Genomic DNA, 22,277 nt, shown 5'->3' on the forward strand with positions numbered 1-22,277 from the left:
ATTAGTAGGGAGGTCTCCCATCTCTCTCTGTACTTAGGACAGTTTCTCACATATACCCCATGTTCCCAGTTTGAATGCCTTTAAAACCTCAGAATTAATAATAATTAAAAAAAAGTCTCTCATAAGGTTTAGGGAACCATGATTTTTTTAAGAGTCCCATTTGTAATATTTCAAGGTGTCAAGTATAAATTATACCTGTGTCAGTCAGAAAGTGCATTAACCTTAAAGATACAAGATATGGACATGTTCAAGTTTTGGGTTCACTACTGACTCACCAAGTTACCGAATTTCTCTTTGACTCAATTTCCCATGTGTAAAAATATAGCTAATATCACCTTCTCTCTCTTCCTTGAAGTACTGAGAAAATCAAATTAGTTAAGAAGATGCCAAAGTCTTTTTGAATCATAGTGGCCTGCAAATGCAAGGGCTGTTACTTCTATAAGGTTAGAAGAGGCCGTTTCATAAACAATAGAGATGATCTAGGTATTATCTGTGGGGCTTCTATCACTCCCAGAGCCCAGCGCTCGGAGACACCCCAAACACACCAAGAAAAAGCTCCAGGGGCTAGGTGGAAGCCAGGGTGCTCCACTCTCTTCGGACTTTCACGACCTGGCCCTGTCAGTTGAAGAGAGGGTGGGAGACAGGGTGCAGGAAATGCTGTCCCCCAGATTAGCCACTCTGACAATCTGTGCCATGGTGGTGGTCATCAACACCAGGCTAGCCTAGCTCCTCCGCAAATTCTGATCACACTCTGTGGTATGACTAACACCATAAGGTCTCAATTTGACAGTGCACTAGTTGCACTGGAACCTCATGTTTGGGCAAGAGGCTTTCGTCCCCCTCCTTAAATAATGCAAACCACACACATGGAGAATGAATGCAAACATAAATACTGCTAAACTCGGCCACCACACCCAGCAAATGCCCAGGGCAGATGAAGGGCTGTTAGAAAGAGGGACTCTGGTTGTCTCCTCTATCACTGCCTCCTAAGCCATAACCTTACCACATGTGGGAACAATCTGAAAAATAAAACAAGAAGGCAGCCATATTCATTCCCAGCTCTTTTGTTGCTTTCAATTAGCTTACTGTTAATTTTAGAATTGTATTCTCTAACACAAGAAATACATTTTAACAGAAAAAGACATGACTGACTCAATCCAGCTGGTGAGACTTTTAAGGGTAATTTCCACTTCCATTTCTTGACAGGAAAATGCAGGGAAGGGGAAACCTAATTGACAAAAAACTTTTGGAAAACCATACTTGGTTCGTGATTTTTACTGTTTGCTCCATCAGTCAATACATGGGAACCCAGCAGAAGTGAAGCTGAGGGTCCTGCATGTTTGCTTTATCCTAGCGTAAGATGCTGATCTGTGCCTTCATTGCAACATAAATAAAAGCAAGTTCACAAATTTTAGAAATGCCTACAAGGCAATCATCATCGTCAAAAATAGATGTAGAGATGCAGATGTACAGATTTATTTTTAAAGGAACTTGGAAAGATTCTTATTTCTGTGGTATCAGAAGTTGGCACAAAATTACTGGAAAGCTCCTTGGCAAATGTTTAAGGAATCTTTTTAAATGCTATTTCAGCCAGCAAGGTGACACGTAGAATTTTCTTTAAAAAATAAAGAAAACAAACTAACGAACAATCTAAAAGGGAAAGAAAATGCTCAGAGACTTCCCCCACAGTTTAATTTGCCAAACTGAAATATTGGAAACAATCTCAAAGTAAAAGATAGAGGAGATGGCCAAGTTAAGGCCCATCACCTCGACATGGTGCAGCCTCTCCAGAGAAGACTATGCAGCATTAGGAGACGATGAAGCAACATGAGAAAATGGTTACAACACAGTGCGAACGGGAAAAGCAGGATGTGAAAGTTCTCTGCTAGTATTAAAAGGATCTAAAAAAGGATGCCGATGGCCAGAAGGAACAGGAAAAAGTGAAAACAGCTGGCAAAAATTATTCCGGTAGTGAGATTGTGGTAATTCTTCGTCCAACACCCTTTTCCTATTTGTTGTTTTAAAAATATTGGTAGAAAGGGGAAGCATGAGCATTGGTATGAGACATTAAGTATTTATCATAAATACAACACCAGCTGCCCTAAATCTGATATGGCCTTATAATGTTCAATAAAGCAGAGAACAGTTTTAATCCAATACCTAGGTTAATCAAAGCCCTTGAAACGAGATGAGGATACTCTCATGACACCTGACACAGTAAAGATATCAACCAGAGTAACCTCTTACTAGGTTTTATTTTAGCTAGTTAGGAAAGGAAGGAATCCTCTTTTGATGTATTATGATGGGGATGGTGCCTCAGGAGTCAAGGCGAGGCCTCCAGGAGAGCAAATGCCCTGAGGGCAGCAGTCTGCTCAGGGCCAGCTACTGCTTTCATGCAGAGCTGTCCAGTTCATCAAGAAGCCAGAAATCCAGATTTATTGTGTAATCGTCTCATTTTTAAAAAGTAGCGACTAATTCGAGTTAAAAAATATACTATAAGGACAAACAAAAGACCTGTAGGCTGAATGTGGCCTGTTGGCTGCCAAAAGAATGCTTTAAATACCCTCAACTAGGGTATGTACTAACCCTCGGAGTTAAGTGGCCATCAAGAAGATTCCATCTGAAGACGTGTGTACGTGTAAGTATGAAGGAGAGGGACAAGAGGAACTCAGACTGATTTCCATGCCACCTGAGAAGATGGCTAACACTTCCACAATGTACCTGGATTACATTTAATCCCATTACCTCACTCCTGCCTCACAACAACCTGAAGTGGCATTTTATTCCCTTTTATAAATGGGTCATTTGAGGCTCTGAGGAATGCAGTCCTTGCATAATGGGAATGATCAGCTCCCTTTTTTGTCTTCCTCAGGCCAGCGGCTCAGACATGGACACAGAGTACCCATTACGAAATAGTTTTCCAGGCATTTCTTCAGGCTCATTTTGAAAGGACAGATTCCTGGTGACTCTGGGGCTGGGTGTCACTCGCACTCTACCACTGCCATGCTGTTAGAGATGCCAGTCCTGTCAGTTGCCTACCTCACCACCATGTTGTGGTTTTAGATGAGCTAATGGGCCTACGCCGCCAACGCCTCCCTAAAAGCCCAGTGTTGCCCCGTGCAGATTCAGGAACTCTTGGTGCTAAAATCCACTTGTGAACCACACAAGCAGAACTAACTATGTTACCTGGCCACAAAGCTGGCAGTCTTGTCAACGATATTCCTGACCTCTGGAGGAGGGTAAATAATCCCCACCACTGGCTTGGAAGGGGTAGAATCATCCTTTGAAGATGCTTCTTCTTCCATGGGCTATGAAAAAAGAAAAAGGAAATAAGATCTTGAAGTTCCTGGTCTGGGGCTGGACCCTGTCCCCCCAAGTTAGTAATACCCTTCTAGGATATTACTGAGAGCATTAGAATTTCTCCCGCAAATTTTCCTTGAGTTAGAAACCTCTGCTCCAGAAGAATGGTTCTCTTAACTGCATTGTGTTTGCATGGGACCCTCTGGGGTAACTAGTAAAAAAAAAAGCAGCTTCCCTGGCTGCCTTCTGCATTTTTCCCAAGTGCTCAGGGGATTCAGATGCAGAGGGGCTCTGATCACAATCTGAGAAACCATGTTCCAGAATCCAGAAGACACCCACACCAAGGGATGTGCCTGGACACCCACACCAAGGGATGGCATAGGATAGTTAGTGATTGTTTGCTGAATAAAGAAGCAGGAAACTCCTTGTTTGCTGAATAAAGAAGCAGGAAACTCCTTGTTGGCTGCTCCTTCTGCCTTGAATGCCCCTTCCCTCTGCATCCATTCCATAGTTTTAACCACCACTCAATGCTCAAATGTTTTGTGAAACTCTACTGGAATATTCAACCCTAACTGCCCATATGTTCTAATATTCTTTCCTCACCAGTCTTCCTTAAGTAAACAAAGGGTCAAGTCTCTCATCTTAGAAAAATAAAGTTTCTCCCCTCCCTCATGTTCCTTTCTGCTGCTGCCTGACCTCCCACCCCTTCCTCTGCTAGCTAAACATCCTGAGTTCTTTCAGCCCTGGCGTTCCCACTTCCTTACCTCCCATTTGGTCCTCATCTACTTCAAGTGCTCTTGCCAAAGTCAAAAACAACTACCTACATCCAACTACAGCAGTTATCTGGCTGTATGATCAATGACCACTCCTTTATAAAACTCTCCACTTCTCTACTCCCAGGCCCTTTCTCACTTGCTTTTCCTTCTTGCTCACCATTCCATCCAAGTCCTTCCAGGCTTCTGTTTCACCTCCTACCCTATAACGAGCATCTCCAAATTTCTGTTCTTGGTTCTTTTCATAGTATTCATACTGTCCTCTGTCAGGAACTCACAACCACATCCTCCATTTCCCTTACCACCTCTAGGCTGAACAACGCTGCCCAAACTGATATCCCAAATCACTTTGTGCTCCAGAGCTGCAGATCCAGTTGACTTCTAGGTACTTTCATTTCTATCCCCTTTCTTCATGAATAGCCAACCACACCCCTGGTCAACCAGGCCAGAAACTTGGGCCTCCTCCCGCTTCCTCAGTCTCCATATTCCATGATAATAACAATGTTATTATCACTGAATGTGGAGAGTGAGTAGGTGTCATATACTTTTCTAAATACTTTAAATATATTAACTCATAACCTTTATGAGAGCCCTGAGGTAAGTACTTTGATCATCCTCATTTTCCAGATGATAAAACTGAGGAATGGAGAGCTTAACTGGCTCAAAAGAAAGCAGAACCAGATTTCTAACACATCACTCTGGCTATAGTGCCTGTACTATCAGCCCTTTTGTGACATGAGCTTGCCCAGACCCTCTGTCTACTGTCACCCCCAATCCAGCCAGGTCCTCGGCATCTTTAGAAAAAGTGACTAATCCTTCGTCTTCATAGTAATTCTCCATGTCACTGCCTACAAACTTGAAATTCTGAAACACGAATGTGTCACTACCCTGCTTAAAATCCTTCCTTTTCTCTCCATTGTCTACTAGTAGTTCAAATCCTCAGAACTGAATCTCTTGCAACTGCTTTGCCAGCACTATGCTTCAACCACACCTATTTACCCTTGACCAGAAGCACCATCTGATTCTATTTTGGTGCCTTTGCACTTACTATCTGGTATTACTTTATTTTTCCCTATTGACTGGGAAAATGCTGGGACACATAGGCAATTAATTGAGTATTTGTGGAAAGGGTATGGACCTCTTCTGTCATGTTCCCTGCTGTATTCTGAACCCAAAACAGTGGTCGGCACACAACCTGTGCTCAATAAATGTTTGCTGAACGAATAAAGAATGCTATATTCCTTTCCTAATCACCAACTTGATGAACTCCCATTCGTCCTTCTAAAAGCAATTTACCTCTCACTCCAGTGGGCTTCACCTACTTTAATCTCCCCTCCACTCCATCAAAGCAATGGTGATTGGGTTACTCTTTTGTACCTGATTATTTCTATAATAGAGCAAATCACATTGTAATGCAAATATTTACATACGCCTTTCCCCTTCCGCTAATTGAGATCTGTGCTCTTTACAGTGATGGGCCAATAAACATTTGTGGAATAATAAAATACATCTGTCTCCCCCACTAGTCTGTGAACTCCCTAAGGCAGGAGCTGTGCCTCATTTACTTCAGTAACGTAAGAGCCTGGAACGGGGTTTGGTTATACTAATCATCGCATAGATGCTGATGGGCTGGATCAGTGTTTCTCAAACTTTAATGAATCACTTTGGGAACTTGATAAAATGCAGATTCCTATTAGAAGATCTGTGGTGGAGACTCCGCATTTCTAATAAACTCCCAAGTGATGCTGATGCTGCTGGTCCGCAGAACACATTTTGAGAACCACTGTTCCAGAGAGCTCAGTTCGTTACCGGAAGGCAGCGCGCTGCCTCCTGGGACTTGTAGTCCCTTTAAGCCCAGCTAATTGGCCGCTTCTTCCTGCAAAAGGAGCGCCCAGGCCTAGGCTCGGGCTGCTGGTCGAGGTGAGGGGGGCACGGTACCTGTTTGGGCTCGGTGGCCACCGGCGGCGGCGGAGGCACCGCCTGCACAGGTCCGGCCGGCATGACTGCGACGCTCAGGGCTGCCAGTCCGCCTAGGTGTAGGTGAGCAGTGCTGCGTTAAAGCAGTTTCCCCGCAGCGATGGTACGACGAGCTCGCAAGATGGCGGCAGCTGAGCGAGTCGTCGCCGAGGCCCGTCTGACGTACTTCCGGACACGCCCCTCCTCCGTGACGCAATTTCCACGGGAGCGGCCCACGTGACACGCCGTTGCCATGGAAACCGTCGGGCATTTGGCTAGAGTTTGCTTGGGTTCCTAGGAGCTGCAGGTGAGCTGGAGTTATTTCCATGAGTCGACCAGACACTGGGGCTAAGGCTACGACACCAGAGACTGGTGAGACGTTCTGTATCACCCGTACGTACCCCAAGGCCCTACCTCCCGCCCCTTTACTCCCCTGGCCATTTCCTCGCTCCCTCCGACCCTGCCTTCCAAGGCACCAGCTCCCTCCCATTCGTCCTCGCTTTGGAGAGCCCCCTCCTCTCGGTCTCTCCTTTTCAAAACCCCACCTCCTTACCCCCTCTGCCTCCCCTCACTTCAGGCCCACCTCCTCCAGGTCCCTTTCCCAAGTCCCAAACCCTAATTACCACTGGTCTCTTTTCCCTTGAACCTGCCTTTTCTAGGTTCCACCCCTCTGCCTTCCATAGTCCCGCCCGCAAGCCCCAAGGACCAGATCAAATTGGGGCGGCTGGTTTAGGCTCCACCCCTCACTGCCACTGGAACCTCCATGCAGGCTACTTCCTTCATTCTCGAGACACTCCTCGAATCTTGCCTTTTCTTTTCCTCTCTCGAGATCCTCTCCTCCCTGTTCTCTCTTCTCTCCTTCCCAACTTCTGAATGTGGGCCGGCTCTGATCCCTTGCCTGGACTTCAGTTTCCTCACGTGTGAAATGGGGGCGTGGTAGAAAGAGATGTCCTCCCAAGTCTCCTTCCTCTTCGTCTCTCTCTCATACACACAACCCCCATAGGTGGTTTATGTCATAGTTGTTATTATTAATATAGAATAATAACGACAGCTAGGATTTATTAAACCTTTATCATGAGCCAGACCCTGTGCCAAACACTACATGCATTACATCATTTATTTCTTATAGCAACTTATTTACAGATGAGGACAGTTAAGTTCAGAGCTGGTGGAGTGGGAACCCAAACCCAGGCCATTCTTAACTCCTTTACTAACGCGGTTACTTATTCTGAATTCACTTCAAGTCTTCAGTGACCCCAGGGATCCAGGCAATTAGCAATCTGAGTCAACTCACAACTGCCATTCATATACATGGTTTTAGAGTTTCCAAAGTATTTTCTTGGTGATGACCTCGAATCTCAACCGTCGCACTGGCGGGGAAGTAGACATAATCTTTACCAGAGGAGTTGGGTCCTAGAGCTCAGAGAGGGACAGGGCTTGAATGTTGCCCGGGAATGGCGTAAAGGTTCCCTTCGTTCTCTGCGAGTCAGCAGTCCACCTTGAGCTTGAGAGAACTGAGGAGAGGCAAAGTTAACTGCCCCTCCTACCCCAGGGCAATATTGTCTCAATTAGTGCCATCACCTATATGGTCTCAGGAACCATGCAGGTCTGGCAGCTTCAGGCTGAGGGTTCTACTGAAGACCCAGGAATTAGAAAGCCTGTGTCAAATGCTTCTTCACTTGACACACCTAAGTGGTTTTCAAACCATGCTGATATCTGCAAATCCTCAGTGTTCAGAAGAACCAACATAAGGTAAACTTGGCTATTTTTCAATGTTGCATTTTCCTCTTGTATTTTCTGCTTCTTTGGCATTTGCTGGTGCTTATCAGAATCAGAATCTAACAGGAGTTCGTATCTCAGATGACCCCAGATGGCAGCTGTAGTTATTTGAGGGTGAATGATCAATGTTTCTTGGTGTCCTCTGAAGCAAGCTTCTGAGTTCCAGGGCTTCTTCCCAGGGTGGGGTTTCTTGATTGTTTTATTTATTTCCATCCTCCCTTTCCAGAATGGAAACCCAGGATGTTTCCATCTGTTTCTTCTGTTTGTTTCTGCTTCTTCCTTAGGGACATAAAATCTCGTGGGTAGCAATATCTCACAAGAGGCAGACACCAAAGCAACATATTTGTGTCGGTTGTAGACGTGTGTGTGTGTGTGTGTGTGTGTGGTGGGGTGCATTCACCAAAGCAACATATTTGTGTCGGTTGTGGACGTGTGTGTGTGTGTGTGTGTGTGTGTGGTGGGGTGCATACTCATGGCCTTGTAGGTGGGACTGACAGAGCTGACACACCCAAGACTTGCCCCCTGCGGAGACCCTCAGATACAGATGGTGGTTCCTGTGTGCCCTGCTCTGTCCCTGTTCCTGACACAGTGCCAGCATGTAGTAGGTACTCAGTCACCATTTGCTGAATGAACACACAGGACCTGACCTACTACATCTGCACTGTCCTATACAGTAGCCACCAGTCCACATGGTGGTTCAAACTGAGATGCGCTGTGTCAAATGGACACTGAATTTTGAGACTTAATGCAAAAAAGGTTGTTAAAAAAAATCTTCTTAATGATTTTATATTGATGTCATGTCGAAGTGATAATATTTTGGGTATATTGGGTTAAATAAAATATATTATTAAAATTATTTTAGCTGTTTCTTTTCTTTTTTTTTTTTTATGTAGCTAGTAGAAAATTAAAAATCCCATATGTGGCTCGCATTGTTTTTCTTTTGGAAAGTGCTGCTCTAGAAGCAGCATGGCCTGAGGACAGAGCTGAGATGTTGGACCCAAGAATCCCAGCTTCCTGAATGGCCTTAGACTAACCCCTTAACTTTTGATAGCCTCAGTTTCCTCATCTGTATAAAGGAGCAGGACTCAGGAAGTGACACACAGTAGGTCCTGTGGTCAGAGATAGTACTGTTGGAGCATGTCATCTATGCTCAGCTCAACTCAAGTGACCCCACCTGCCTTTTCTCTCACTCCATTCTTCCAGCCCGGAACACCTTCCTCTTCTTCTGGGACAGCCTCTTCCCTGCCCCTCAGAAAGTCCTCCCTGAGTGCCCACTCACTCTTTTTTGCCTTCATCCATTCCCAGGGCTGGATGACAAGCTGCTTGGGGCCAACCCTGCACTGGAGACAGGAAGCCAGATACCTGGATGAGCCTCTGACCCTGAGCCTCAGGCTAGTTCAAGAGTCGGACAGGTGCCTGTGCAGATATCCTGCTCTATAAGCGGGCACCTGCACAGAGGTGAGAACAGGGCACTACTCTGGGAGGCCGGAGAGGCTGGCTCAGCTCTCGGGGACTACCCCTGGGTGCCTCCGAGCTTCCCAGCACCTGTAGGCACAGGTGATACCCCAGTAAACTCAAAAGACAGTCTATGTGCTTGCCACCCACAAGTAATTACTCAAATAATGATTCAGTGCCAGTGTGGTGTGTGAATATATAACAGAACCTCACTTGCCCTGAGGACCTGAGGGAGGTGTCTTAGCTAGAAGAAATGGGAGAAGGTGCATTCTGGGTTGTGAGACACTGAAGTGAGGGCAGACCACCTAAGGCTGGAGCCCGGGGAAGCAGTCTAGTCTTTATGTTATAGAAAGCCATTCAGGGTTTCTGTCAGGGGTGCGAGTTGCTTTTTTAAATAATCATTCTGGCTGCCATATATAGAATGGGAGAGGTGATGCTGGGCAGAGGGGAGAGGGTAACCTTTCAGGGAGGCCGTGGCAGTGGTCTGGGGAGATGGTGGAGTGCAGAGCAGTGTTGGTGGACAGAAATGGTGTGTTCTCAGTGTGGTTTGGACATAGGATTGGCAGCACTTGGGCCTGGAAGTGGGAGTGAAGGAAGGGGACTCAAGGACGTGCCCAGGTGCACTCAGTGGGGGTGCCATTTTCTGAGGTAAGAGAGATTGGGGGTTGGAAATAGGTTGGAGGAAACGAAGTTTCACAGCCAGACTTGGACTTACTGGGGGACCAGAGGGGCCATGGCCTAAATAATGCCCAAGTAGCCCTTGAATTGCTGGGAGGGGCTGTGGTGCAAGGAAGCACTTTCTGCTGCTGAGAAATTCACAAAGGACTAGGGTCCCTTCTGCAGAGTGGAGAAGGACCAGTGCTCAGTGTCTACAGGGCTGCCTAGCTCTGAACAGAGTGCTGGCTCTGACAGCAGGTGCCAGAGGGTAGAATCCCCAAGGCATACAATGAGCCACAGGAGGGGCCACATGACAGTGTCACTTTTCCACCTTCTGAGCCAAGGGCCATGGTGATTCATCTAAATTATTATCTTCAGATGTCCACAGACTCCAAAGATGGATAAGAAACAGGCTGTGTGGGCCATAGGGGAAAAGGGAAAGTGTAGGCAGCGGCTCCAGACAAGGATGATCTTTGCTGCTTTTGCTGCTAATAATAATAATCACAATAATAATCTGTACTATTGCTGGAGAACTTTTACTGATGCCTTTACCTTGGACCAAGCACTTTATTTGTGAACACCATATAAGGCCTCACACAACCACCCAGCCTGGTTGGAGGTTGTGTACCCATCTTACAACTGAAGCAGCTGAGGCTTAAAGGAGGGCAGTGATTTGCCTGAGGCCACAAAGCCAGGATGGGGCAGGTCTGAGACTCTCTGTATCAACATATAATGGGCCTCCTGTAGGATAAGTATCATATAAATTTTTAGGTTTTCCTCTCTTACACCTATGACTTGTCCCCCTCCCTCCACCCTAAATCAATATATTTTAAAATTTCTTTGTGGATTTTTTTTTTCTTTTTTCCATTCAATTACTAAGTCATTCACTTGCCAGTAAGCATCTATAATGGGCCAGGCTCCAGGCTGGTCACACTGAGTATACCAGTGACTCAGGTGGACTGAGGACCTGGCCTGGAGAGGAAAGCTGTTCAGCAGAGCAATCAGGGCAAAAATGAGGAAGCCCAAAGGGGTTATCTACCTAGCCTGGAGGGTGCTCAGGAAAGGCTTCCTGTAACAGGTGAAGTCCGGGAACCCTGAAGGATGGAATTAGCCAGGTGATGGGAATTATATGGAGGAAGCATAATTCAGATAGAGCAAACAGATGGACATAGATCTAGAAACAAGTTCCTATGAATGAGTTGCCCTGTAGTTGATAGTAGTTGGAATGGGGAATATGGAGCAGAGAGGGGGAAGACTGGAGTGGGGTGAGAGACATAGCCAGAGGAGGCCTTTTTCCCAAGCGTCACAGGAGTCTTGAGGGATTGTTGGCCAGTGTGAAGTGATCAGATAAGGTTTGGCCGGATCTCTGGGGCCGAAGTGATCAGATTGGGGCAGGCAGTCGTGTGGCCCGCCCGGAAGCTGCTGCAGTGCTGTAGGTAGGAGATGACAGTAGCCTGGTGTGGCTCAGCACTCCCAGTCATGCTGTAGCTACAACTCTCTTTTAGTTGTCAGTTGCCTGTTCAATGGTTCACTCTAGGAGGGAAGCACGGTAAGTACATTCTCATTCACAGACGTATCTGTCCAGCATTAAGCAGGGTCCTGGCATACACAGGCCCTCGGAGGTACTTGTGGAACAATGCAATTGGCAGTGTAGGCGTGGGGTAGGGTCAGTGGGAGCGAGGCTAGTAAAGTCACCCATAACCAGCTTCCAAAGGGCCTGGTGACCTGGGGCTGGTAAACAGACTTCTCCCCAGGGTCTAAGACGGACTTGAGCCTAGGAGCATTGGGCCAGATAGGGATCTTAGGAAGTTTCCTCCAGCAGTCGCCTCATGGCTCTGGCTAATGGGGCTCCTCTCCGCTCACCCAGGAGCTGTGAGGATGGCTCACCTGCTGGGCAGCCAGGCTTGTATGGACAGCCTGCGCAAGGACCTCACCGACCTGCAAGGTGCCATTGTAGACGTCTTTTCCCGTGCTGGACCCGTGCGCTTTCCCTCCTGGAAGTTTCCTGACCGCGTGGCCTGTGACCTGGACATGGTGGCCCTGCTAGAGCACTATGACCATGTGCCAGGTGACCCTGAATTCACACAGCTGTCCCATGCTGTACTTTTGGAGCTGGTCATCGACAGGTAAGGGCCTTGACCAAACCTGGTGATCTTGGGATGCTGTCACCCTCCCCTTAGACCAGTAGCAGCCTTGGGATCCCCTTCCAGTGGTGGCGATAACATTAACAATAATCACCTCTGACTGAGTACTTTCGGGGCCAGGTCCGCTCAGGGCCTTCACAGTGATCGCACCTTGTGCTGTGTGCTGTGCTGTGCTGTGCTGTGCTGTGCTGTGCTGTGCTGTGCTGTGCTATGCTATGCTATGCTATGCTATGCTATGCTATGCTATCCTCTCCTCTCCTCTCCTCTCCTCTCCTCTCCTCTCCTCTCCATCTCCTATCCTATCCATCATCAGGGAGTTGCTGGCCACCCTATTGGTCTCTGCGGCACCCCAGCTCTGATCACCGCCTCTCCAGCTGCTTCCAGCTGCCTCCTCAGGGTTTCTGTGTGTTGGAGACACTACAGCTGCTGTTCAGAGTTTCCATCCCAGTCTCTTTTTCCTGGCATCTTGTAGGCTGTGTTATGCCCACTGTGTGTCATGGGGCCAGACACGGGTTGTGTTTTTCCAAATCCCAGCCCTGCTGGGAAGGGGCCGGTAGAGTCTGTCACACCCCTACCATGTCTGTGCTATCATCAACGTTAACATGGTCGTTAGCCTTCCACTTCCTGGGCATCTCAGATTCCCTGTGCTCCAAAACCTTTCATACTAATGAGGTTGTGGAGTCATGGGGGCACACCAGGCAGGGACCCCAGAAGCTTGGGAATAACCTGCCTGGAGTCAAAGAAGGCAGGGTAATTACTTAGAGGCCTGGAAGAGCCTTCTCTGTAAAAGCACCATTTGGAACCTGTGAGGGTTGAACATGTAAACACAGAACACACCCTTCTTCCTCAGTGGCTTTGCACACGCTGAGCCCTTTGCTAGGAACAACCTGCTCACCCCTTCTTGGTCTGGCCAAGCCCTACTCATCTGTCAAGGCACAGTTTACTTATCCCCCTTGTGTGAAGCTGTTGCTGACATGTATTTCTACTCCTACCTGACCCCTCTGCCCATCCGTGGCTGAGTTAGAGCTTCCCCTGGGCTTCTATGTGCGTACATAACTCCTGGCAGAGACCACTGGGTCTGAGACCTAGACTAGCCTGGGAACCCTGGAAGACAGGGTCATGGTCACTGGCTCTAGCTTTTGGAGATGCTCAGTTCATGTCAGGAGTGGGATTATGGCTAAGGATGAAGATAATGCAGACAGCACAGCAGCCTCCCACTGAGAGGGTTTGCCTGTCTGAGCAGATAGATCGCTCTGTCAAGGCCAAGCTTTATCTTCTTTCCAGGTGCTTTCCCACTCCACAGCGCTACTCAGTACTGCAGCAGGCACGGTTGTCCCTATTTATAGAGGAGGATACCTTGACTGAGAGAAGGGCTGAGCCTGGAGGCAGTTGGCATTTCCTCCCCGAGACCCTCTGTCTCAGACCAAGTGGGTTTAGGATGAGCCCCCCGCACCTGAAAGAAGAGAAGGTCACTTATCTGCCTTGTATGTTTTGTATACACAATATGTCTTCCTTTAAAAAAGCCTGCTTCCCATGCAAATACAAACTTTTCCAGTACCCCTTTTCCTTAAATTTAGCCTCTGGCTTTAATTTGGGACTCCAAGGTTAAGATAGAGACCTAATGAAGAGTCACTCCACGTGTGGTTGCCACAGAAGCACCCGTGCAGGAGAAGCCCCCGACGAGAATTAGGAAACTGTAGGGAGCCCAGTGACCCACATGCTCACCCTGAGGCTATGGACAAGCTCCTCCCCTCTGGGTCTCAGTTCTGTCCTCTGTAAGGTGAAGGCTTTGAGCCACGTGATGTAAGGCAGCCACTCACCCAGTATTTTATGAATACTCAGATACAACTGAGGCAAGGCCCAGCCTCCCAGACCATCCTGATCCAGTGGGGAACAGCCAGGCAGAAGTGCTCTCCCAGGAGTCTCAGAAGAAGCCCCAAGCTCAGCCTTCAAGGTGGGCTTCCAGGAAGAAGTGGCTCTTTGGTTGAATTTGAAGCTGGCCTAGCAGAGCATATTCTAAGATGCTTCAAGTTCCTGATGCCTCGCCCAGTCCCCCAGAGCCTGAGGCTGTCAGTCGTGTGCCATGAGGGCACTGGCACTGGGCTCTACCTCAGCTGACCCTGGTATTTCTGCCCGCAGGCTCCTGCTGCTACTTCAGAGCTGTGCGAGGTACTTGGAGAACCTCGGTTCAGAGCAGACGGTGCCCTCTGCCCGGGCTGCAGGGCCGTGCATGTCCGTGGGGCTCACAGTGCGGCGCTTCTGGAATAGCCTGCTGAAGCTGTGTGTGCTCTACCAGCAGGCTCCCCACCAGGTGGGTCATTTACCCCCAGCTATGGTCACCCTCATGCCAGTCCACCCTGCCCCAGCTTCCTGCCACACTATATGTGCACCACATTCATCGCTGCCCGAAGGAGAGTGTCAGCTCTGGAGACTCCCAGTCCAAGGCCCATGCATCTCAGCAGCACAGGCCGCGGGGGCATGTCTGGGCTACTGGACTCTGCTGTTTATACCGTGGGACTTTGGGAAAATCCTACCTACTCTGAACCTCGGTTTGCTCATCTGCACAATGGAGTCACGGCACTTCCTACCTCTCAGGGCGTTGTTGAACAATAGTGTTAATATGAGCGCCATTTGTTAAGGGTTATCCCGTAGTCCTCACAACCACTCAGTGGGAAAGACCACCATCATCATGATGGGGAGGAAACTAAAACTGAGAGTGACTAAAGTGACACAAGCACAGGCAAGTTCACTAAGCAAGAGCCCAGTAACTGGCAGCTGTGTCTGTCACTGTCACTCTCCCAGTACCATGCATTTAACTCCATTGAGCCTGGGGGGGTGGGGCGGGCAGCAGAGAGGAGGCCTGGGCTTGGTAACGTGAGGCAGTGGAAAGAAAGAAAGTTCTCTCTCATTCACATTGGTGTTAGATGACATCTGAGGGTCTGAGCATCAGGAAAAGCTGTCACAGGAATCCCCAGGGACGTGATCACCTCCCAGGCTCATTTTGCTCACCTGCTTTCCTTTTCTTTTCCTGACCGCAGAAAAGGGCAAACCAAGGGGAGATCCCTACTTCCAAGCCTACAGCCAAGGGCGAGCCAGCCAAGAGCCCTGAATTTGTGACTGCCAAGTTCATCAAGGCCCCCTCCCCAATGCCAGGCTTGCAGTCTCCAGCCAGGACTGCTGAGAATACCAGGAATGTCCACTCCCAGACTGTGGAAACGGCCCTGGTACCCTGTGATGCGTGTACCAGTGTCCAGGGCAGCCTGCAGGAGGTGGGCAAGGTGGTCATCAGCCTGTGTCAGAGCCAGAACTTGCCTTCGTCCTTGGGCCAGTTCCAGCAGTTGGTACAGGACAGCATGGGGCTCAGGCCCCTGCCGGCTGCCACTGTGGGCCACTGGGCGGCAGAGCAGAGCAAAGACCTGATGCGCCTCAGTAAGCATATTGGGCCCCTAAGGACCCAGCTGGAGGAAGCTGAGGGGCAGAAGGATGGACTGAGGAAGCAGGTGGGCGAGCTGGAGCAGGCACTGCAGCAGGAGCAAGGGGAGCGGCAACGGCAGGCAGAGGAGGCCCAAAAGTGCCTGGCCAAGTGGGAGCACGACAAGCAGCAACTGCTCACAGGTCTGTGCCCCAGAGGCCTACCCCTTAGTGCCCGAGGCTCTGCTATAGCCCTAGTGTGGGCTCTCCCAGAAGCAGACCCCGAGACAGGGCCTGTGGTACAAGTAGTTGGTGTGGAAGAAACCCGGGCTGGAGAGTGGGCCGGAGATGCAGGGAAGGGAAGGCAGCAAAACAAAGGTGCACTCATCAGGCCGGCAACTGCAGGCAACTAGAGCTGAATTCCACTGAGAACACTGGATCTGTTGTAGAACACGTGCCTCAGAGTTATCCCCTCAGAGGGGTGAGGGAGCTGGAGGATTTATCCACTCACTCGTGTTGGTCACTGACGGTGACACCTGGGGGAGCTTGCTCTCCTGGCACCTCCAGCCAGCAGAGTAGTCTCTTTGGCTTTGGCGAAAGCCGTTAGGCAAAGAGATGCAGCCATTGGGACTGGAAGTCAGCCAGTGCCTGCTGATGTGAGGCCGGAGGGATATGGGCAAGTCACTGCTCTTTCTGAACCTCGCTGTCACCTATGTGGAGGACACAGAGGCCCAGAGGGGTCTAGAGACATGGCCGTCAGCCAATAGGAAATAGGATGGCCTGGGGCTCCAGGCTTCTTGGTGCCGCCCCAGTGCTCACTCACAAGCCTAGGTGGCCTCTCCACATGGCAATGGGTGTCACCACTCTGCAGGGTACACTGGGCATGAAGGCCACTGGCCAGGCCTAAGGGAACTTCTGAAGGGACTTTTTCTTGGCTGCATAGAAACAAGTGACCTCAAGATGAAGGTGGCCACCCTGGAAGGAGAGCTGAAGCAGCAGCAGGAGTCCACACAGGCCGTGGGTGAGGAGCCCTATCATTTAGCCCCATACCACGTACCCTGTACTAGATATGGCAGAACAAGCACCTGTCTCTGTTTCCCAGGGTTCTGGGACAAAGATAAAGGGAACCACAAAGGAGGGTGGGCAGCCACACTGTTGGGTAATAACCCGAGTTGGGCTGCCACCTTCTATTTACAGAACCCATTTTAGGTGGGATTTATAGCCGCATTTTGTGGCTGATGACCTGGAGGCCCAGAGATGTGCTGTGACACCCCCCTTCTCCGCGGTCCCATCCTGGATCAGAGGCAGTGCAGGGACTCACATCCAGGGCTCCTCTGCCCTACCCCTTCCCACGCCTGCTCAATCCTGCAGAGACAAAGGCCCAGCAGCTACAGGAGGAGGCTGAGCGCAGGGCAGAGGCTGAGAGGCAGGTGCAGCAGCTAGAGGAGCAGGTGCAGCTGCTGGCAGGGCGGCTGGACGGAGCCAGCCAGCAGATCCGCTGGGCCAGCACAGAGCTGGACAAGGAGAAGGCTCGCGTTGACAGCATGGTCCGCCACCAAGAGGTGAGGCCGGGGACCTTGCCCGTGCACTTTGTGCCTGCCACGTAGGCTACAGGGAGAGAGGGCTCCACTAGTGCGGGATGGGGCTGATCTGTGTAAGGTACTTGTTCTCCAACACACACCCAGGTTTTGGTTTGATTCACCTTTATGGAGGGTCTGAGCTCTCCCCTGAGCCAGGCACTGGGTGAATGGTGACCCAGGGACAGAAATGGCCAAATGAGACCTTGTTCTGGAGGAGCTCCCTACTCGGCAAGGGCAAGCAGTTGTGCCACCACCCAGTCTCCTGCCAGATGGCTGTCAGAGGCAGGGGAAGTGCTGCTGGGGTCCAGAGACGACAGTCACATCTGCTTATGGGAATCCTGGATGGCTTCTTGGAGGAGGTAGCCTTTGAACTGGACATCAATGGCTAATGATTAGTCCATCAGCAGGAGGAAGGATAGAGAGGGCACAGGGTGAGCAGGGGCCCAGGATAGAGCTGTGCCCTGGGCAATGGAGCCTTGCAGGAGTCCCCAGTGGAGTGGCTGAGGGCAGGTCTGGGGGCTGTCCTAGCTGGGCTTACCCTCAGAGGTTGGGTGGGGAGCCACGCATCAAGTGGCTTCTGTGAGCCAAACACTGGGCTCAGCCTGTACAGCTCTCTCGTTCTTCGTCCTCACAATAGTAGGAGGCAGATACTCTTGTCATCCTCATTTTATGGATGAGGAAACAGACTGAGTGAGATTAATTTAAGGAAATTGACCAAGGCTGCACAGCTAACCAGAGGTGGACCCAGGACTCAAGATGACCGGGGCTGGTCCTTTTTGCTTTGCCCTCAGTGGGTGTCAGGAAATGTGACATGGCCTGACGGGGTACTGGAGACCTAAAGAGAAGAAAATCATTTTTCCTAGAATTCCTTTCTGAGTGGAGACTGACCAAAGAGAAGTGGGGTGGAGGCCAATAAAGTCAGCCAACTGCTTTTCAAGGGCGCAGGGGCTGCAAGCCAGAGGTCCTGGCCTTGACCAGATGGGTATATGTCACCCTGCTGCATCTTCCTTGTGCCCTTTGCCCTCCGTGCGTGTACACAGGCTCCCCCTACACAGACAGTTGTGGCACAAAAGGGGAGGGCTTGGAGAGTGGAGGTCACAGACACTGTAGTCTCCTTAGTCCCACGTGGCTAGGCCAAGTCTCATGGGCCTCATGGCCTCCCTGCCCGCCCATCCGGCTCAGTCCCTGCAGGCCAAACAACGAGCCCTGCTACAGCAGCTGGACAGCCTGGATCAGGAGCGTGAAGAACTTCGTGGCAGTCTGGATGAGGCCGAGGCCCAGCGGGCCCACGTGGAGGAGCAGCTGCAGAGAGTGCAGAGCGAGAGGGAGCAGGGGCAGTGCCAGCTCCGGGCCCAGCAGGTGAGAGCGGGCAGCGTGAGGGCACAGGGGACTCTTCCCTTTCACTGGAGAACCCTCTACCCAGCTGAGTGCCTGTGGGCCTGTCCTATGTCTGGGGAGTAGGGGTGGAGTGTCCCCAGGGGAGCCAGGAACTATTTCTCAGGCCAGGTCTGAGCCTCCCTCTATCCCAGGAGCTGCTTCAAAGCCTGCAGGGGGAGAAGCAAGGCCTAGAGCAAGCAACGAGGGATCTGCAGCTGACCATCTCAGAGCTGGAATTGGAGCTCGTGGAGCTGAGGGAGCAGGAACGGCTACTGGTGGCTTTCCCGGACCTGCACAGGCCCGTCGAGACCCAGATCCAAAGTAGGGACCCGGGGTTGGTGCACAGGGCACATTGGGGCTTGAGGTAGACAGGACACTGGGGTCTGCACCTCTCCGGCCTGCAGCGAGGGTGGTAGAGCGGAGGCAGCCAGCAGTTCGGCCCCTATGGAGCCTCCACAACATGCAGGTGCCTCATGTACTGTCTACTTTTCTGTGTAGATGGGGACAAGGAAGCCTATAAGTAAGGTGACCTCCCACAGTCACACAGCTGAATCCAGACACAGGTCTGGCTGCTTTTGTAGCCTGTGCACATCACCATGTCACATACCAGTTCTTCGCTTGACTTCTGTACTTCCGTGTATCCCCCGTCCTGGTGTCTTCCCAAACCACATCATGTGGCCAGCTCCAGGTGCACAGCCCTAACTGTCCAATGCCCTTGAACCTGTGGCACAGGAGTTCTAGGGACCCATCTCAACAGAGGACTGGATGCCAGGCCACCTGGGTTCTCATTCCAGCCCCTCCAGCCCTTTAAAGCTCTGAGGGCAAATCCATTCATAGAGCTGTTGGGATGATCCACTGCACTTTAACTGTGCATTATAAGTCATCACTCCTGAGTGCTGACTACATGCCAGGCCCTTCTATTGCCCTCTTAACTGCCCCACCTGGCAGGTAGCAGCCTCTTTTTGCAAACCAGGAAGCAGAGAACCAGAGTGGGCAGAGATTTGCCCGGGCTCATAGAGCCAGAAGGAAGCATCTATCCCCCATATGGTGGGAAGGAATGTCCTTGCTGTATTTCTGACTCATATCCAAGAGAACTGTGTGACTTTGGACGACTCCCTGTCTCTGGCTCTCCAAAAATAGGTGGCCTTGGAAGAGATTTACTCTTGCCTATTTGCTAAGTCTTTACTAAGATCTAGGTCCTACCCACCGCTCAAATTTTATAATGCTGTGGTCACCTTCCAGCAGGCAGGGGAACTTGGAAGTGCAGAAAGGCCTCAGGAGAGGAAAAATGAGACCGGGGGCCTAGTGCACTGACCCTTCCCAGCTCCCTCTGTGCCTGCTGGGCCACCAACCCAAGGCACACCCCAGCTGGCATGCCTGCCCTCTGAGGTCCTGTCCCACTGGGCATAAGAGACAGCCCTGGTGGGATGAGTGCCAGATAGTGTGTCCCCACAGGCTCCGGCAACGTCACGGATGACATGGAGAGGCAAGTGCAGGCCAACGACATCCGCATCCGGGTCCTACAGGAAGAGAATGGGCGGCTCCGGTCAATGCTGTCCAAAATTCGGGAGGTAGCCCAGCAGGGGGGCCTCAAGGTGGGCAGCCTGACTCCCCCACCTGAGAGGGCTGGCCCTTGGGGACTTGGAGGAGGCCCCCAACTCAGCAGAGGTCTTCAGACCCCACCCCGAGGACCTGTTGAGAGCCTGTCTCATCGCATGTGGCTTTGGGCTGCACTGTTGTGAAACACCTTCCACGTTTTAAGGTGTGAGGATGGTATAGTGCCTTCCAGCTCCAAATCCCCTACTCTGGCCCTTTGTACTTTCATTCCAAGTACAACCAGGAGCCTTGTTAGAAAGCAACCTTCCCACACTTACTGTGGCCGAGGCAACCCTGGGAAGCTTCCCAAACCCTGCCCCTCAGAGAAAGGATACAGGTTTGGATACAGGTTTAGGACCTCCCTACCCTTCCTGGCTATGATACCCTCTCTGAACAGTACAGGACTGGCAGGGGTGCGGGGAGAAATTCCTGGGCCTTTCCGAGCTTGGCTTTCTTTGCAGCTGATCCCACAGGACCAGCTCTGGGCCCCTCCCAGCCAGGGAATCCAAGGAGCATCACCACCAGCCCAGGTCCAGAGAGCATCCCCAGGGTAAGTGAGGCTTTGCTAAAGGCGGGGCAGACAGGGGCTGGGCTGGTCTCCCTTGCTTATAGGAGCTCTTGCCATCTGGTCCTCCCCTCAGGCTTCTGGGCAGGCAGCATTTACCTGGCAGCAGGATGGCCAGTGCAGGCAGGACCCTGCCTGGCCAGCCCCGGACATCCCCACCTCAGCAGCCCGGTGGCCGGCCCAGTAAGTCCTCCCTGGAAGATGTGACCCACTCGACTACCTGTGCCCATAACCCCATCCGGGCCTTGGCCAGGCTAAGGAGGAGACTGTCACCAAGCCAGAGCCAGGGTGGCCCTGCACACCAGCCCCAGGAGCGGCCAATGTAGCCTGTAGTGGGGTGGGGCTGGAGGGCAGGTGGCTGGCAACCTACTTAATGTAATAAAGCCCCAGCCATCTGCCCACAGCGACCTTGGCCTCACAGCACTGGCTGAGCTAGGGGCAGAGCCCTTCCTTCCCTGCCCTGGGCTGGTACCACTGAATCCCCAGCCATGCAGGTCACTCATCAGCAGAGGCCTGGCACACCGTGGATCCTCAGTAAATGGGAGCTTTCTGATGGAGGCAGTGGAAGAAGATGGCACACCGAGGGCAGAAAGAAGCTTCTAGCACCTGGGCCAAGTGAAAGGCAGCCTTTCAATCCCCATAGCAAGGGCCAAAGGGTAGCATGGACTCAGTCACCCCCCGCCCCCCACCAATGAAAGGCAAGATCAATGTAGGGGGTGTGCCGGGGAAGGAGAGCAGTTAGAGGTGGGCCCAGTGAGAATATCTAAGGCAAGAAAGGAGTCAAAGACTGGGGTCCCGGCTCTGGGCTCCTGGAGACAGGCAGAGGGCGGCGATGTTTCTTTAGCCTCAAGTCCGAACCTGGAGCCTCCCACCCTGGCTCTGAATCTGGGGATGGGGACATTAAGGACCCAAGAAAGTCAGCATTCCTTTCCCCAAGGAACTCGCCTTCAGGAAATGTGAGTCACAAAAGGTTTCTGTAAATCCAGAAGGACAGACCCCAGGAGACCACTGAAGACAGGGGAAGGCCTCACCCAACCAGAGAGCGGGACACCCCAGCCAGCCTTGGCTTTCCGAGGCCTACCCTTTGGGGCCTGGATACTGACACCACCAGCCACACCAGGCCCACAGCAGTCGTTTTCCTCATGAAGCCTCCAGTCTGTTCTGGGTCACCTCGTCTGTGAGGGACAGGCCCTAAAGCTTGTTGAGGACTTCTCAGAGTGGGTACTCCCAGCTTCCTGTGACATTTCCCCTGGTAAGGAGGCCAGCAGGTAGAGCACCTCAGCTTAAAGAGAAGGGTCAAGAGGGGCTGGGTGTGCAGCTGAACTGGCATGGCCAGGATCTGCCCAATTTTTGCTCTTATGGAGCACAGGGGTTCCTGAGGGAGGCGAGGATGCCCTGGCCCTGCCCCTCGCAAGTGAGAGCCAGCCCTGAGGCTGGGGGCTCCCTGAGGCAGGAGGCCTGGTCCCAAGTGCAGGGGAGGACCCATCACAGTTCAGCTCCTTTCTGCTTCTATTTATTAGCTCACAGTTCTGTAGGTCAAAAGCCCAGGCTCTGTGTGGCTGGATTCTCTGCTCAGGGTCTTAGAAGGCTGAAATCAAAGTATCTGCCAAGTTGCATTCCATTCTAATGGCTCTGGGGAAGAATCCAGGCTCATTCTGGTTGTTGGCAGAATTCCAATTCTTGC

At 51.1% G+C, this 22,277-nt stretch overlaps 2 protein-coding genes across 9 annotated transcripts in view; one reads left to right on the forward strand and one right to left on the reverse strand.

The window, feature by feature from the left end:
• Nucleotides 1-6,217, reverse strand: part of SF3A1 (splicing factor 3a subunit 1) — an 18,741-nt gene extending 12,524 nt beyond the window's left edge. The window contains exons 1-2 of the mRNA XM_006904907.2: nt 6,012-6,217; nt 3,187-3,308 (exon numbers count right to left, since the gene is read on the reverse strand). Coding sequence (XP_006904969.1) covers nt 3,187-3,308; nt 6,012-6,074 — 185 coding nt within the window. The 5' untranslated portion in view covers nt 6,075-6,217. The remainder of the gene's footprint in view (nt 1-3,186; nt 3,309-6,011) is intronic.
• Nucleotides 6,202-22,068, forward strand: CCDC157 (coiled-coil domain containing 157). 8 transcript variants are annotated; one of them, XM_015590987.2, is made up of 12 exons: nt 6,205-6,336; nt 9,114-9,266; nt 11,788-12,046; nt 14,204-14,375; nt 15,103-15,679; nt 16,419-16,496; nt 16,847-17,037; nt 18,238-18,414; nt 18,585-18,753; nt 19,888-20,027; nt 20,490-20,578; nt 20,670-22,068. In XM_015590987.2, exons 3-12 carry the CDS (start codon nt 11,799-11,801, stop codon nt 20,917-20,919), a joined length of 2,091 nt encoding a protein of 696 aa, XP_015446473.1. In that variant the 5' UTR covers nt 6,205-6,336; nt 9,114-9,266; nt 11,788-11,798; the 3' UTR covers nt 20,920-22,068. The 8 variants fall into 8 exon arrangements, with proteins under 8 accessions (XP_015446477.1, XP_015446473.1, XP_015446462.1 ...); XM_015590976.2 differs by having other exon boundaries at nt 6,283-6,401; XM_015590982.2 differs by having other exon boundaries at nt 6,334-6,422.
• The last annotated feature ends 209 nt before the right edge of the window (nt 22,069-22,277 follow it).

This window comes from Pteropus alecto, unplaced genomic scaffold, assembly GCF_000325575.1.
Source record: "Pteropus alecto unplaced genomic scaffold, ASM32557v1 scaffold190, whole genome shotgun sequence".
NCBI classification, from domain to species: Eukaryota; Metazoa; Chordata; class Mammalia; order Chiroptera; family Pteropodidae; genus Pteropus; species Pteropus alecto.